Source organism: Melanerpes formicivorus, unplaced genomic scaffold (assembly GCF_026170545.1).
Source record: "Melanerpes formicivorus ecotype bairdi unplaced genomic scaffold, bMelFor1.0.p_v2 SCAF_77, whole genome shotgun sequence".
Taxonomy (NCBI): domain Eukaryota; kingdom Metazoa; phylum Chordata; class Aves; order Piciformes; family Picidae; genus Melanerpes; species Melanerpes formicivorus.
In genome coordinates this window covers 2,449,858-2,465,027 of record NW_027142429.1, presented here as the reverse complement: position 1 = coordinate 2,465,027, position 15,170 = coordinate 2,449,858, and the positions used below count along the sequence as shown (strand labels likewise).

Below are 15,170 nucleotides of genomic sequence, written 5' to 3'. Positions count from 1 at the left end.
GTTGGACTATGGGTCCTTCCACTGCTAGTTTTCTTTCAACACATTATCCCCAGAGGCTGACACCCTGCCCTGGCCTGGCTGATCTCTGAGTGACCCTCAGACACACCTGAAGAGGCGCCCGGCACAGACCTGCCTCTTCCCAGGAAGATCCTAAGCTTAGTGGCACTGAAAGGACAGAGAGAGCCTGAGCAGAGCCAGGCAGCCGAGCTGGAAGCCCTCACCATTATTTTTGGTGGGATAAAGTCTTCTCCATCACATGCCATGGCTTCAAGCTCCTTCTCCGCTTCCCAGTTCAAGTCGAAGTCGCCCTCCAAAGTGCCGCAGGAGTCCTGAAGGTCATGGCCTGCCAGAACACAGCCTGCATTAGAAGGGCACAGCAGCCTGCCTTCCCCATGCCATCCTGCCTGGCAGCCACCCGGCAAGAGGCACCACCAGACACGAGACTCCTGCCCTCCTTTCTTCCACAGAGCGACAGACAGCAGAGGTTGGGGCTGGCGTCTCCAACCAGACAGACAGAGAGCGATGAGCAGACACAGAGCCGTGTGCCACAGACCCACTCACAGCCAGCAGCTGCAGCTCTCTGCACCACCACAGCAGCACCACAGCCACCCTCTCGCTTTCAGAGATGGAGGAGGAGGAGGAGACAGGACGCAGACAGACTCTCTACACTGTGACACTGCCAAGCTGATGAGCAAAAGTCCAAAGACTCCCAAGGTGGTCTCCTTGTACCAATGACTGCTCTGACTACGTCTTCTGAGGGACTAGAAAGAACTTCTGCCTCGTTGCTCAGACTGATCCCAGACGTCCCAGAGCGTGAGGACAGCCGTAGCAGACACAGGAGTAGTGCAACAGTGTGCTTGGATTTGGTCTCCAAATTGACCTTACCTGTTGGCCTTCAATGCCTCCTGGGGAAAAAAAAACATCTGGAAGGAATATAATTGACCATTAAAGGTTAAAAATAGAGATGGTGCCCTGGAGCCGGGGACTGAGGAGAGAGAACCCAGATGCCTCTACTTGTGCCTTTTGGGATGTCCAAGTGTCAGTGGGCAGTGCCTGGAGCCTGTCTGAACCACGCCTTTGCCATTTGCCTCCGAGTTGGCTGAGGGAGAGGGGAGGCCTCAGACTGCAGAGGAACGATCGGGTCATGTTTTGAACGTGGCCTCTCACACAGCTCCCCTGCAGCCTGCTGCTGCGTCTTCTACAGCTAGGAGGGCTGCATCTCGTGCTTACCTGCTGGGTCAGCTCCTTCCTTGCCTCAGTGAAATTCACCTACAGTACAGTACAACCCATCTCAATGCGGGCAAACTCATCCACCGAGTCCCCTGCCTACAGGACTTCAATACAACCTGGGTAAGACAGCTGTGCCCTTTATAAAGAGACAGAGGCAAGATGCTGGCGTTTCCTCCTGTAAGTGAACACAGCAGCATCTCAGTCCCCTCAAGCAGAACACTGCAGCATTACTGGGGATTACCAGAGGCATCCCTGGCAGCCCAAACAAAGATCAGGTTGCCCCAAGCTATCATCTGTGCAGCCAGCAGGGCCAGGAAATCAAAGCTACGTCTCGTGGAGTGCTGCAGCTCTGATCTGGAGCTGTTCTAGCCTAGGAAAGAGCTCAGCAGGGGCTTCTGCATGGGAAGCCAGGCAGGTCAGTCCCCCCGTGGTGAGAGGAGCCTTGGACTGGCGTGCTTCCAGGTAGGTTGTTTTGGTCCCAAGTGGATAAAGGATGATGGGAACAGAGGGCTGTAAGAGAGCTGCACCCCTGGGTATCCTTTGGGAACTGCACAGTAACAGGAGGTTGGACGAGTTGTGCTCTACAGAGAGAGGTACAGACAGACGGACAGGAGCGCGTCCCCGGGGCGCTACCGCCTCACAGAGCTAAAAGGATCACAGATGGGACAAAAGGGCACAGAGGAGCTACTCCAGTGGGACTCCAGGCAGCCCCTCAGCTGGAGGGTTTGGCCAGAGGAGGAAGCTCAAAGGACTCAGAACTCACTTTCTCGAGAGTCATGGAAGGAATCGGCTTTGATGGGAGTCGGGTCACTCCAGGACCTGCTGAAGCTCCTCTCACGCCGTTCGGCAAAGGCTAGGACAGAACCAAAGCACCACATTAACAGACTCCAGAACCACCTCTGCTGCTGCCAGCAAAACAAAACAGGCAGTAGCCACACACCACAGACTCCCCTGGGCTCGTTCTTCCGCTTGCCAAACCTGAGTCCTCTCCACACAACAAGCAAAGGTCTCCCTCTTCTAGACAGCAGAAGACAAGGTGATCGCTCTCTGAGCGGGACCGGGCAGGGGGAACACAGGAAGAAGGGCACTTGGTGCTCTCTCCTTTGCACATAGCTCAAACCTCAATTTAATCCAGGCTACTCCAGTGACTCAGTGTAGATGCTCTGCCTCAAAGGTCTCACAGGAAGATGGACTCAACAGCTAATGACCCACAGATGACCAGAAGAAGGCAGCAGTTCTCCAGTCATGAAAGGAGCTTCAGGTTCTACAGACATCCCAGTCACAGCTGGCCCAAACAGAGCAGGGGCTCTAGAAAGCACATGCATTCTAAGCTGTGCTGTAAAAGAGGAAATCCTTCAGTTTTTCCTTGCCTGCACACTTGTGAGCACTTCCCTTCAGCATTCCCTTCCCCCAGGCTGCATTAGTTTGTATCAGCAATTCCCGAGCTGAATTCAGGGAGCTTGGCCCAGCTGGCTGCACCACAGGCAAATTCCTGGGAACTGCCAACCACCACCTCTGACTTGGCAAGCCCTGGGAGAGCCACTACTCCTAGATGAACAGCCACTTATAGCCACTAGTACCTATTTCTGGTAGGAGACAGAGCAGGTCTGCTGCAGTGTGTCTGGTGACAGCAGTTCACGTCAGCAGCGCAGCAGTTCACTGCGGATCTGCACTGCCAAAGCTGAGAAGCAACCTGCCCTCTGCTGCAGGGGGTCCAAGTGTGGGTGTCCAGGGAGACAAATCACACAGGAGCTTCTTCAGGTGATCTCCACCCTCAGCTTTCATTTAAACCCAGGCCTTTAGCTCTTGTGCAGAGGGAGAAAGCTTTGAAAACATGACCCGAGAGTTTCCAAGGCAGAGAGGCATGGCTGAGCTTGCAGAGAGCTCCAGGGGAGGTGAGCCCTGCCCAGCTCAGGCAGTGCTCACTCAGATTCCAGTGAAGACACTTTGGAGGGCAAGGCTCTTTGCTGGTCACTTCCCACAGCCCATGAGGAAGCAGAGGGGAGAATGCAAATCCAACCCAGCCACGCTTTGCTGTGGGCAGTCTGCACACGATGCTTGGCCAGGGGGTGGGAAGAACGAGCTGCTTCCTCTTCTGGAGCAATCCTCAGCTCTTGGGAGCCAGTGACACCCTTCACAGTGAAAAAGAGAGCTGCCCCAGCCAAGGGGTGGAGGAGAGTTGCTTTCCTCAGGAAAAGAGAGTTGCTGTGTCCCAGGCCCAAGCGGTGATTTCTTCCCCAGTGAGGCATAATGCTCCTTTATTTCCCCCTTGCACCAGTCTCTTCTCTGTTCCTCTTCTTTCTGCCTTCCCCCATCCTCTTAGCTCCCACCAGGCAACTGCCCCCAGGTCCTGCTGTGGGGATGGCAATGGGATAGGGGAGGAGGAAAGAGAAAGCCACCAATCCACTTGGCACATGGTCCGCAGCTTCCGTGAGAGCCAGGCAACCCTCACCAGCTCTGCTAAGCTCTTCTCACCAGCTGGTGATCACCAAAACCCACAAGCACATGGAATGAGGATGCTGCAGGTCTGCTTCTTCTCCTTACACTGCAGCCACAGAGATCTCCCACAGCCAGGGCAGAGGTCCTCAGAAACAGCTTACAGGCTGCTCGCAGACATCCGCAGGTCCCGGAGGCTTGCTTCAACCTGGCTGCTTTCTCACAGGGTAAAACGGCACCAGCAGCTCAAGTCCTTTCTCTGTCCCAATGCTAGTTCCTTTCTACCCACACCTGCACACAAGGTTAGGTTCCCCACACCCCACTGGCACAAACCTCACAGCCACAGCTCACAGGCTCTCACTTACTTTGTGCTTTCACCCTTCGGCTCCCCACCATGCGGAGGTGCTTCCGAAAATTCCTGAAAGAGAGGCCAGACACAACCTCTGAGCAGAGAGACACAGAGCAACTCCTGGGGCCAGCAGCATGGGAAAAACAGCAGGGAGGAAACAGAAATGGAAGTGGGAAGACAGCAGCACTCAAAAGCTGGAGAGCAGGGTGCCAGCCTGCCCCTGCTCTCTGCTGGGGACAGGCAGGTTTGTCCGGCGCGGGGCTGCCTCCTCTGAGCTCCCTGGGCTGGTGCAACAAGGCAAGTGGGGTCCTACAGGGCAGCCCCCTTCTCATGGCCTGCCTTCACTTCCCTGTCACCAAGGCACCCCTGTGCTGCAACTGTGCCCAAGACATGGCCACTGGCTCCCTCTTCTCCTGGTGAAGAGCAGTACCTGCTCCCCTCTCTCTGTTCTCCCACCCGTGCTCAGCAGGCAGCGGGTGCCCCAGCTCTGCCCTGCCAGGCAGCAGGCACACACCATGCTCATGGCTGTGCTCCACGCTCCCAGCAGCTGCTGAAATCCCACCTGTGCTCTTAGCAACCATGCTGCCCATATTAATCTCCAGGGCAAAGAGCTGGAAAAGTCTGAAGCATCTTCTTCTTCCTCAGAGAGCAGCATCCAGCAAGGCTGAGAGCCCTCATGAGTCTGCTCCCGGCCAATGCTGCCCAATCACATCTTTCCCTGCCTGGGATTCAGGCAGAGTTCAGTGGGGCAGTGCAGTACACACAGCTCCAGGGGAAAGTCCACCAGAGCTGCTACACCTCATAGTCTGTGTCAAAGGGACTGTCCTGGCCACTCCAGAGGGACCAGGGCAAAGGGACTCAGTCCAGCCCCTGCCAGTGCAAGGGACACATTGCCTTTAACTCCTCATCACTCACCTAGACAGGAACCAAACAGGACAGGAGCCAAACAGGACAGCAGAAGAGACATGGGGAGGAAGCAGCATATGGACTGCTGGGCAAAGTGTCACTTTTCTGTGACCCCACTTAGTGAGAGTGACTTCACCCTGCAGTGCAGCCCTAGGGATGGCAGGGAGCCCCTGCACCAGGAGCCTGCTGGGATGTGGGAGCCTTCCTGATCCCCTTCTGTCCCACCAACACACACTGAGACACCAAGCCACACAGCCCAGTGCTGGTGAAGTGACAAAGTTGTCTGGCTCACAGACAGGTTAGTGGGATGAGTAAGGACATGTGACAACACCATGCAGATGCTTTAGCAGCCTAACTGGGCTAGGACAGACTTGCAGCACCAACATGACACTGTTCAGAAAGAAAGTCAGCAACATCTGCTCCTGCACAGAGAGCAGCACAGACACAGCCCTTCACCCAGGCCACCCTCTGCACTGGGCCCCACTTGGGCCCTGGATCTCATGCTGCCATCAGGATCCCCATTCAGCAGCTCAAGAGGGAGAAGCAGGAGCTGGGCAGTGAAGCTGGAAGCAGCATAGCTCCATGACCAATGTCCAGCTGCTCCTGGGCTCTGAGTGTTAGCTTACACTCTGAGGGTTATCCTCTGGCTCCACCTGGGGAGGTGAAGATTCACTGCTGTGGGTTGGACAACTTCCCCCTCTAGAGAAGTGCCTAAAGCAGTTCACCAGCACAGGCTGGGACTGGCCCTGTGCCCAAAGCCCTCTGGGGTGTGTGGGGACTGACTGTGGCCTCTCTCACTGTGCATTAGATTCAAAGCCAAATGAATCCAACACTTCAAGGGGCACAGAAGGGCCTTGGTCACACAGGTTGCAGCTCATCAGCATGAGAGTCTTTGTGATCTTGGTCTCACAATGACCCACACCAGACACCAAGTCTGAGATCCCAGCAGACACTGAGCACCAATGCTGACTGCCAAGGCCACTGCTGCACCCTTTGGGGTTTTGGCATTTTGGAGCAAAATCCCCTTTCCTGTTTCATGCTCAGCTGTCCTCCCTGCAGGGGAGCTTCTGCAGATGCTGGGGGTAGAGCAGTCTCTGCCACCCAAGAGTGCTGCTCCCAGCTGCATGGACAGCTTGGTCTCTCCTGTGAGTGCAGGCTGAGGGCAGCTGCTAGGCACATCTGCTAAACACTGCTGAGAGCAGCCCCAGGGAGAAGCCAGCTGTTCAGCTTATCCAGCACACCACATGCTCAGAGAATGGGACCAAGGCCTTGTCTGCCTCTTCATCTCTCCTAGAACAGAAAACAGCACTTTGGAAAGGAGCTGCAAGCCTGGGGCTGCCTCTTGATGTGGGCACCCTGTGGTCATCTAGACCCTTCTGAGAGCTTTTGCAGCTGTGTTCATCCTCAGGCCCCTCTGTGCTTGCATGGAAGGACTGGCTCAGCAATCTGGGGCTACACAAACCTGCCAGGGCTCCCTGCCCAGCTCCTGCAACTGCACCCAGGAAACCACTGTTAGCTGATCACCAGCAAGAGTTCTTCAGCCATCAAAATTGAACAAGCTCCCTTCAAGCTGCAGTGGTAAAAACCTCCTGAGCACTCCCTCCTCCTGACAGGCTCCAGCTTGCTCCACGCTCTGCACCACCCTGGGCCACCTCCACAGGATCCAGCCCAGTCAAAGGGTCTCCAGCCTCACTCCACACACTCCACACAGAGGCCACTTGGTCTCTGCAGAGAAGCCTCTTCACCACCCAGCCAAGGTCAGCCACACAACTGCTGACACACATCAGTGTCTGCTGAGGGCACTGCTCACCTCCTCCTCCTCAGCTCCTCCTTGCAGCAGTCATAGAATTGTCAGGGCTGGAAGGGACCTCAAGGACCATCTAGTTCCAACCCCCTTGCCATGGCCAGGCACACCTCACAACTTTCAGCAACCCTCTTGCTCTCAAGGCAATGCCCACTGTGTGCCACTCCACACCCCAGCCTCCTGGGCACCAGAGACATGGCCAAGCACAGAGGAGGCTGAACTCCCAACACACCCAAGGCCATGGGCAGCAAGCACCCAACACTGCTAGGGCTGAGGTCCTCCTCACTGCCTAGACAAGAGAGCTGAACACACAACTGCCAGCAACCCTCACAGCTGGCAAGGTCTGCCTGCCTGGCACAGCCCAACACCCATCCCTGATGGCCTGGCACAGCCCAACACCCATCCCTGCCAGCTCTGCCTGCCTGGCACAGCCCAATACCCATCCCTGCCAGCTCTGCCTGCATGGCACAGCCCAACACCCATCCCTGCCAGCTCTGCCTGCATGGCACAGCCCAACACCCATCCCTGCCAGCTCTGCCTGCCTGGCACAGCCCAACACCATCCCTGCCAGCTCTCCCTGCCTGCATGGCACAGCCCAACACCCATCCCTGCCAGCTCTGCCTGCCTGGCACAGCCCAACACCCATCCCTGCCAGCTCTGCCTGGCTGGCACAGCCCAACACCCATCCCTGCCAGCTCTGTCTGCCTGGCACAGCCCAACACCCATCCCTGCCTGCATGGCACAGCCCAACACCCATCCCTGCCAGCTCTGCCTGCCTGGCACAGCCCAACACCCATCCCTGATGGCCTGGCACAGCCCAACACCATCCCTGCCAGCTCTGCCTGCATGGCACAGCCCAACACCCATCCCTGCCAGCTCTGCCTGCCTGGCACAGCCCAACACCATCCCTGCCAGCTCTCCCTGCCTGCATGGCACAGCCCAACACCCATCCCTGCCAGCTCTGCCTGCCTGGCACAGCCCAACACCCATCCCTGCCAGCTCTGCCTGCATGGCATAGCCCAACACCATCCCTGCCAGCTCTCCCTGCCTGCCTGACACAGCCCAACACCATCCCTGCCAGCTCTCCCTGCCTGCATGGCACAGCCCAACACCCATCCCTGCCAGCTCTGCCTGCCTGGCACAGCCCAACACCCATCCCTGCCAGCTCTGCCTGCATGGCATAGCCCAACACCATCCCTGCCAGCTCTCCCTGCCTGCATGGCACAGCCCAACACCCATCCCTGCCAGCTCTGCCTGCCTGCATGGCACAGCCCAACACCCATCCCTGCCAGCTCTGCCTGCCTGGCACAGCCCAACACCCATCCCTGCCAGCTCTGCCTGCCTGGCACAGCCCAACACCCATCCTTGCTGGCCTGGCACAGCCCAACACCCATCCCTGCTGGCCTGGCACAGCCCAACACCCATCCCTGCCAGCTCTGCCTGCCTGGCACAGCCCAACACCCATCCCTGATGGCCTGGCACAGCCCAACACCCATCCCTGCTGGCCTGGCACAGCCCAACACCCATCCCTGCCAGCTCTGCCTGCCTGGCACAGCCCAACACCCATCCTTGCTGGCCTGGCACAGCCCAACACCCATCCCTGCTGGCCTGGCACAGCCCAACACCCATCCCTGCCAGCTCTGCCTGCCTGGCACAGCCCAACACCCATCCCTGATGGCCTGGCACAGCCCAACACCCATCCCTGCTGGCCTGGCACAGCCCAACACCCATCCCTGCCAGCTCTGCCTGCCTGGCACAGCCCAACACCCATCCCTGCTGGCCTGGCACAGCCCAACACCCACCCCTGCTGTCCTGGCTCCTCTTTCACCACAAGATGACTGCAGAAGGGCTCTCACTGTACCATCCTGCCTGGACCTTCAGTGTCCATGGGAGGTGAAGAGCCTTGCAGCCACCACTGTCTGTCCTGACACAACAGCACCAGCAAGGTGCAGGGCTCCTGCTCCTGGCCTCACAGACCACAGCCTGAAGTCACTTCCTACCAGAGGCTTTCCACTGCCTAACCCAGCCTGACAGATCTCTTTCTTGTTAAAGACACACTGTCTGCTCATTGATAGCAACTTGAATTTGGATTCTTGTTTCTCTCCATTAGTGATGGGGGAAAAAAATAGCCTCTTAAGTTGCTAAAAAAAGCCCCAAGACCATTTTCCTGGCTACTTCCCAGGTAGGAAAACCTGATTTATTTGGGTTTTTTCCCCCTCTCCCCACTTTGTTTTGCACAGTGCTGAAGGGATCATCCCACAGCACATCCTGGTCTCCAGGCTGGTGACACATGGGTGTGAGGGGTGAGCACTGGATGGATAAGGAACTGGCTTGATGGCTGCACCCAAAGAGTGGCTGTCCATGGCTCCATGTCCCAGTGGAGGCCAGGGACAAGCAGAGTCCCTCAGGGATCAGTCCTGGGACCAGGCTTGTTCAACATCTCTGTGGGTGCCATGGGCAGTGGCACTGAGAGCACCCTCAGCAGGTTTGCTGCTGACACCAAGCTGTGTGGTGCAGCAGACAGCTGGAGGGAAGGGATCCATCCAGAGGGACCTGGACAGGCTGGAGAGGTGGGCACAAGCCAACCTCAGGAGCTTCAACAAGACCAGGGGCAGGGTCCTGCAGCTGGCTGGAGGCAATCCCAGGCACAAATCCAGGCTGGGCAGGGACTGGCTGGAAAGCAGCCCTGAGGAGAGAGCCTTGGGGGTGCTGGGGGAGGAGAAGCTCACCAGGAGCTCTCAGTGTGCACTTGCAGCCCAGAAAGCCAACCAGAGCCTGGGCTGCAGCAGGAGAAGTGTGGCCAGCAGGGCAAGGGAGGTGATTCTCCCCCTCTGCTCAGCTCTGGGGAGACCCCACCTGGAGTCCTGCCTCCAGTTCTGGAGCCCCTATTCCAAGAGGGATGTGGAGGTGCTGGAAGGTGTCCAGAGAAGGGCCAGGAGGATGAGCAGAGGGCTGGAGCTGCTCTGCTGTGAGGACAGACTGAAGGAGTTGGGGCTGTTCAGTCTGGAGAAGAGAAGGCTCCCAGGTGACCTCATTGTGGCCTTCCAGGATCTGAAGGGGGCTACAGGAAGGCTGGGGAGGGACTGCTCAGGATCTCAGGAGTGATAGGACTAGGGGGAATGGAATGAAGCTGGAGGTGGGGAGATTGAGGCTGGAGGGGAGGAGGAAGTTCTTCCCCATGAGAGTGGTGAAGCCCTGGAATGGGTTGTCCAGGGAGGTGGTTGGGGCCCTGTCCCTGGAGGTGTTTAAGGCCAGGCTGGATGAGGCTGTGGCCAGGCTGATCTAGTGTGGGGTGTCCCTGCCCATGGCAGGGGGGTTGGAACTGGCTGATCCTTGTGGTCCCTTCCAACCCTGACTGATACTATGATACTATGATGGTGGCAGCTTTTAACCAATGGCACAGGTGCTGAGCTACCCTTCTGAGCAGGCTGCCAAAATGCACCAGCCTTGACCCACTAAAAACCCCTCAAGTAGTTCTGAGTACAGAGGCTACCTGAGGAAGCCAGCAGAGGGAAACCAGGAACCTTCTGCTAGGGAGGCTCTACAGGGGGGGTTGGATGGATTGGATCCATGGCCAGCGTTACCAGGAGGAGCTTCAACCAGGCCAAGTGCCTGGTCCTGACCTTGGGGCACAACAACTCCAAGCAATGCTGCAGGCTGGGGGCAGTGTGGCTGAAAGCTGCTGGCAGAAAGGGAGCTGGGGGTGCTGATGGCCAAGCAGCTGAAGAGGAGCCAGCAGTGTGCCCAGGTGGCCAAGAAAGCCAAAGGCCTCCTGGCTGGGATCAGCAATGCTGTGTCCAGCAGCAGCAGGGAGGGGATTGTCCCCTGGCACTCAGCTCTGGGGAGGCCACACCTGGAGTGCTGGGTCCAGTTTTGGGCACCTCAATGCCAGAGAGCTGTGGAGGTGCTGGAGCCAGGGCAGAGCAGGGCAAGGAAGCTGGGAAGGGCCTGGAGAAGAAATCTGATGAAGGAGCTGGGGATGGTTAGTGTGAAACAGAGGAGGTTGAGGGGAGACCTCCTGGCTCTCTACCTGGAAGGAGGTTGTGGAGAGGCTGCTGCTGGTCTCTTCTCCCAGGTGATTAGTGACAGAGCAAGAGGCAATGGCCCCAAGCTGCAGCAGGGCAGGTTTACACTGGACACTAGGAAACATTTTTTCCCAGCAAGAGTGGTCAGGCATTGGAATGTGCTGCCCAGGGAGGTGGTGGAGTCCCCAAGCCTGGATGTGCTTAAAGGTGGCTTGGATGTGGTGCTTGGGGCCATGGTTTAGGGGTGAGCCTTGCAGAGCAGGGTTCTGGGTTGGACTTGGTGATCCTGAGGGTCTCTTCCAACCAGAATGTTTCTGTGTCTGTGTGAAATACCTAGATAAGGAGTCAGCTCCATTCCCTTTTTGTTCCTTTCTGCTCTTTTATAAATTAATCAATAATTCTTAAAAGATTTTAGAAGTAGACTCCTAGTCCCTAGAAGCATTCATTCTGCCCAGGCCTGAGGGGCATTTGTGAATGCAGCATCAGCACAGAGAAGTATTCAGCTGCCCTCAAACAAACTGGAGTTGTTCAGCCTGGGGAAGAGAAGGCTCCAGGCAGACCTTCTGGTCAGCTTGCAGTGCTTGAAGAGGATGAACAGAAAGCTGGGGACAGACTTCTGAATAGAATAGAATATAATAGAATAGAACAGAATAGAATAGAATAAGAAATGGAATAGAAATAGAAATGGAACAGAAATGGAATAGAATAGAATAGAATAGAATAGAATAGAATAGAATAGAATAGAATAGAATAGAATAGAATAGAATAGAATATAAATGGAATAGAATAGAATGGGAATGGAATAGAATAGAAATTGAATAGAATGGAATGGAATGGAATGGAATGGAATGGAATGGAATGGAATGGAATGGAATGGAATGGAATAGACCAGGTTGGAAGAGACCTTCAAGATCATCATATCCAACCCATCAACCAATCCAACCCCACCTAAACAACTAACCCATGGCACCAAGCACCCCATCAAGTCTCCTCCTGAACACCTCCAGGGATGGGGACTCCACCACCTCCCCAGGCATAATTGGACAAGGGAGGATGGTTTGAAACTAAAAGAGGGAGAATCAGACTGGAGAGAAGGGAGAAATGTTTGACACTGAGGGTGGTGATACCTTGGCCCAGAGGTGGGAGACGCCCCTCTCCCTGGGAGCACTGCAGGTGAGGCTGCCTGGGGCTCTGAGCTACCTGCTCTCGTTGCACATGTCCCTGCTGACTGCAGGGGCTTGGACTGACCTTGCAAAGCCCCTTCCAAGCCCAGACTGTTCTATGATTCCACAAAATGCCACCATCTTGCAGCTTTTTGGTTAAATATCTGACAATTCTGTGCCTGAGGGGTCACAGAAGACAGTGTTCCTTTAAGAAGCAGCTTGACAGTGTTCCTTTAAGAAGGCAGAGACCAGCTCCCTCGAGCCCTGCAGCACCAGTCACCTCCACCTCTCCGACACAGCCACCGCTAAATGTCCCTAGGAACAGCAACACAGACAGGGACAACCACGTTCCACGCCATCCAAGGTCACTACTGACACCCAAAGGGCCCATGCAAGAGCAGGCAAGGTGACAGCCATGGCAGAAAAGGGGCCCTACCTCTGGATAACAGCTGCAGAATCATTCTCTCGTTTCCGTCTCTTCCTCTCTGCGTAGCCCCTGAACGCCCTGGGAAACCAGGTCAAGCCATTAAGCAACTACACAGCTTGGAACTGGAGAGGACACCAAACACAGACAGGAAAGCTCTCACCAGACACAACAGAGAGAGGTTAGGTTGACCAAGGAAGAGAGGCAGCCCTTGAGGGACTGCCTGGGAGTCAGAGGCCAGGCAGAAGAGTCACCAAGGCAAAGGTCCTCACTCTCGAGGGCAGGTGGCTGGAGCAGCTGTTCCTAAAGCAAGTGTCAGAGTGGCCCAGAGAATGGAGCTGAGCAGCCATCATCCCTGCTGCAGAGGAATGGACCCAGGAGGCTGCAGACAAAACCTCAGCACACCAGGCTCAGGAGGCCTGCTGCCAGCTGTAGCCTCCCCTCAGGGGGATCCAGGCAGACCTAGGAGCTGTAGCCATCTAACCTCTCCTGCCAGCAGACAAACAGCCCTAGCACAGGGAAAGCACCAGTGGATGTGATGGACAGGAGAGGAGAGGAGTTTACCCAGGACACCAGCAGACAAGGAAGTCAAGAATCAGTCCAAGAGAAGAGGATACTTACGAGATGCTAGGGAGTCCAGGGGGTGCAGGGAAAGAGGAAGAGAAGAGGAACTCATTAGTGCTCAGCCCCAGCCAGCGCTCCCAGGGGATCCTCCCTCCAGCAGGAATAGTTCTTGTCAGGTGGAAGGAAATTGCTTTTCAAATTAAACATTTCTCAGAGGTGAGACTCCTAACTTGATGGAGCTAAGCCCTCCCTGGGGTAGTGCTGGCATGTGGCCTGGATGCAGATGAAGCTCCACGCAGCCCCAGAGAAGGTGCAGGTATACAGCTGGCAGCTGAGTGTCCACAGCAGGAGCCTGGCATCAGGGAGACCTCCCCCCACACTGGCAAAGGCTTGTGAAGCCAGCTCCTGCTCTCTGGTCTGTGAAGAAGCCAAGCAGGGTGGACTTGGCTCCTAGGTGGACACCTGGAGGAGTCACCTCAACCAGCTCAGCAAGTTGCCTTCAGCTTCTAGAGAGGCAGCACAGAATCTCCAGAAGTGGTAACCAAGGAGCTAGGTTAAGTCCAGGAGCTGTGCTCCCCAGGGCTCCCCTTAGGGCACCCATCACTCCCCAGAGCAACCTCACAGGCTGGCAGCACAGGAGGCAGCACAGAATCTCCAGAAGTGGTAACCAAGGAGCTAGGTTAAGTCTAGGAGCTGTGCTCCCCAGGGCTCCCCTTAGGGCACCCATCACTCCCCAGAGCAACCTCCCCTTGGCCTTCAAGCCCTGCAAGCTCTGCCATGGGCCATCATTCTGCAGCAAACCTTGTGCCCACCAAAGAGGACTCCAGGTAGCAAAGGATGTGCCCAAAGGCAAGGTGCTGATTCAGTGTGTGGTCTGGTGCAGCAGGTCACAACTGTACCAGAGCAGGCACTGTGACCAGCCAACACCTCTGAAGAGCAAAGCCACTCTCTGTCAGATTGCCCTTGGACTGTCCCCAGGCCCTGCCAGCCTGGTGCCCAGCAGTGTAGCCAGCTGGGATGCCAGATTTACAGCCCATGAGATGGGGGCAAGGGGGCATAGGGGGCAGGTAAGTGAAGCAGCACTAGGACAATAGAGAGCAGAAGCCCACAGAAGCTCCTCACTCCCACTGCCAGGGTGGGATTAGCACCACACATCACACTGGCACCAGGCAAATGCCTTCCCCATGCTGCTCCCATGCCAGGAGGGTGCCTCACACCTCTTGGGAGGGCTGGAGGGGAAGGGCACAAAGATAGGCATTTTTGGGGGGATGCAGAGCCTTTCCAATACCTCTGCAGCTACTTTTCTGCCCAGACTGGTCCTTAGAGGGCTGATCCAGTCTGGCTTATCCCAAGATTCATTATCAGCCTCTTCTGGGACTGGGGAAGGGAAAGGCAGAAGGGAAAGAAAAGCAGCAGAGGAATAGGTTAGAAAAAGGGCACCAGATTAGAAAAGGAGAAGCAGAGAGCAGCAGAGCTGAGGGTGGCACAGACATTGGGAGAATGCAGGAAGAAGGTGACAAGGCTGAGGAAGGGCTTCAAAAGGCAGACCAGTGGCTGTCTCCTTTCCCTCAGTGCTTGCCTTGGCTTCCCAGCCAGGGAGGGAAGGAGATGACATTTCCTGATCAGCTGCTTACTGCCTGGACATGAGATTTCTCTTACTCCCTCCAGTCCTTCCAGAACTGCCTCCTGCCAGCACACAGCAAGCAGGGGCACCAAACCCTGTGTGCAGTGTGGAGGGAAAGGCTGCTCCTAACTCTTCACACTTTGCAGAGACTTCAGCAGCACCTTCTTCAAATGGCCAGAGCAGCGCAGAGGCTGCAGGCTGAGCTCCCACCCTACACAGACACTCCTGAGTGAGGAGTGCAGGGCAAGCCTGGAGCAACTAACACATGCCTTGGGGCAGTGGCCACAGCAGAAGCAAGTGGTGGAGGGTGAGAGCTGGTGCTCCCACAGCACCCTTGCTCTGCAGAAGCAGCCAGGGAGAGGGCACAGCCTCACACAGAAAATAAGGGAAGCAGAGAAGAGCTGGGGAGCCCAAGGAGCTCCAGAAGGTAAAACCAAACCAATGGGAGCAGTGGGAGAGGGAATTAGTAAGTGCAAAAAGAGCTTAGTGTGAGACAAGGTTGTCTCTCCTCCCCAGCCTGAGGGGCCAAGCATACAACTGGGTTGGTGCAGGCTCTCAGATGCAGCTTGGAGTGGGTCACCAACGTTCAGATGCAGCAGGGGGGCTGCAGCAGGGGGGGCTGCAGCAGGGGGGCTGCAGCAGAGG

General features: G+C 56.3%; 1 protein-coding gene across 4 annotated transcripts in view; it reads right to left on the bottom strand.

Annotated features, from left to right (window-relative positions):
• NSMF (NMDA receptor synaptonuclear signaling and neuronal migration factor) overlaps positions 1-15,170 on the bottom strand; it is an 82,147-nt gene that overhangs the window by 25,407 nt on the left and 41,570 nt on the right. The window contains exons 5-8 of one of the 4 annotated variants that reach the window (XM_068164237.1): positions 12,350-12,418; positions 4,032-4,084; positions 1,994-2,083; positions 222-343 (exon numbers count right to left, since the gene is read on the bottom strand). In XM_068164237.1, the coding sequence (XP_068020338.1) occupies positions 222-343; positions 1,994-2,083; positions 4,032-4,084; positions 12,350-12,418 (334 nt within the window). The remainder of the gene's footprint in view (positions 1-221; positions 344-1,993; positions 2,084-4,031; positions 4,085-12,349; positions 12,419-15,170) is intronic. The other 3 variants (XM_068164239.1, XM_068164238.1, XM_068164240.1) reach the window with 3 other exon arrangements.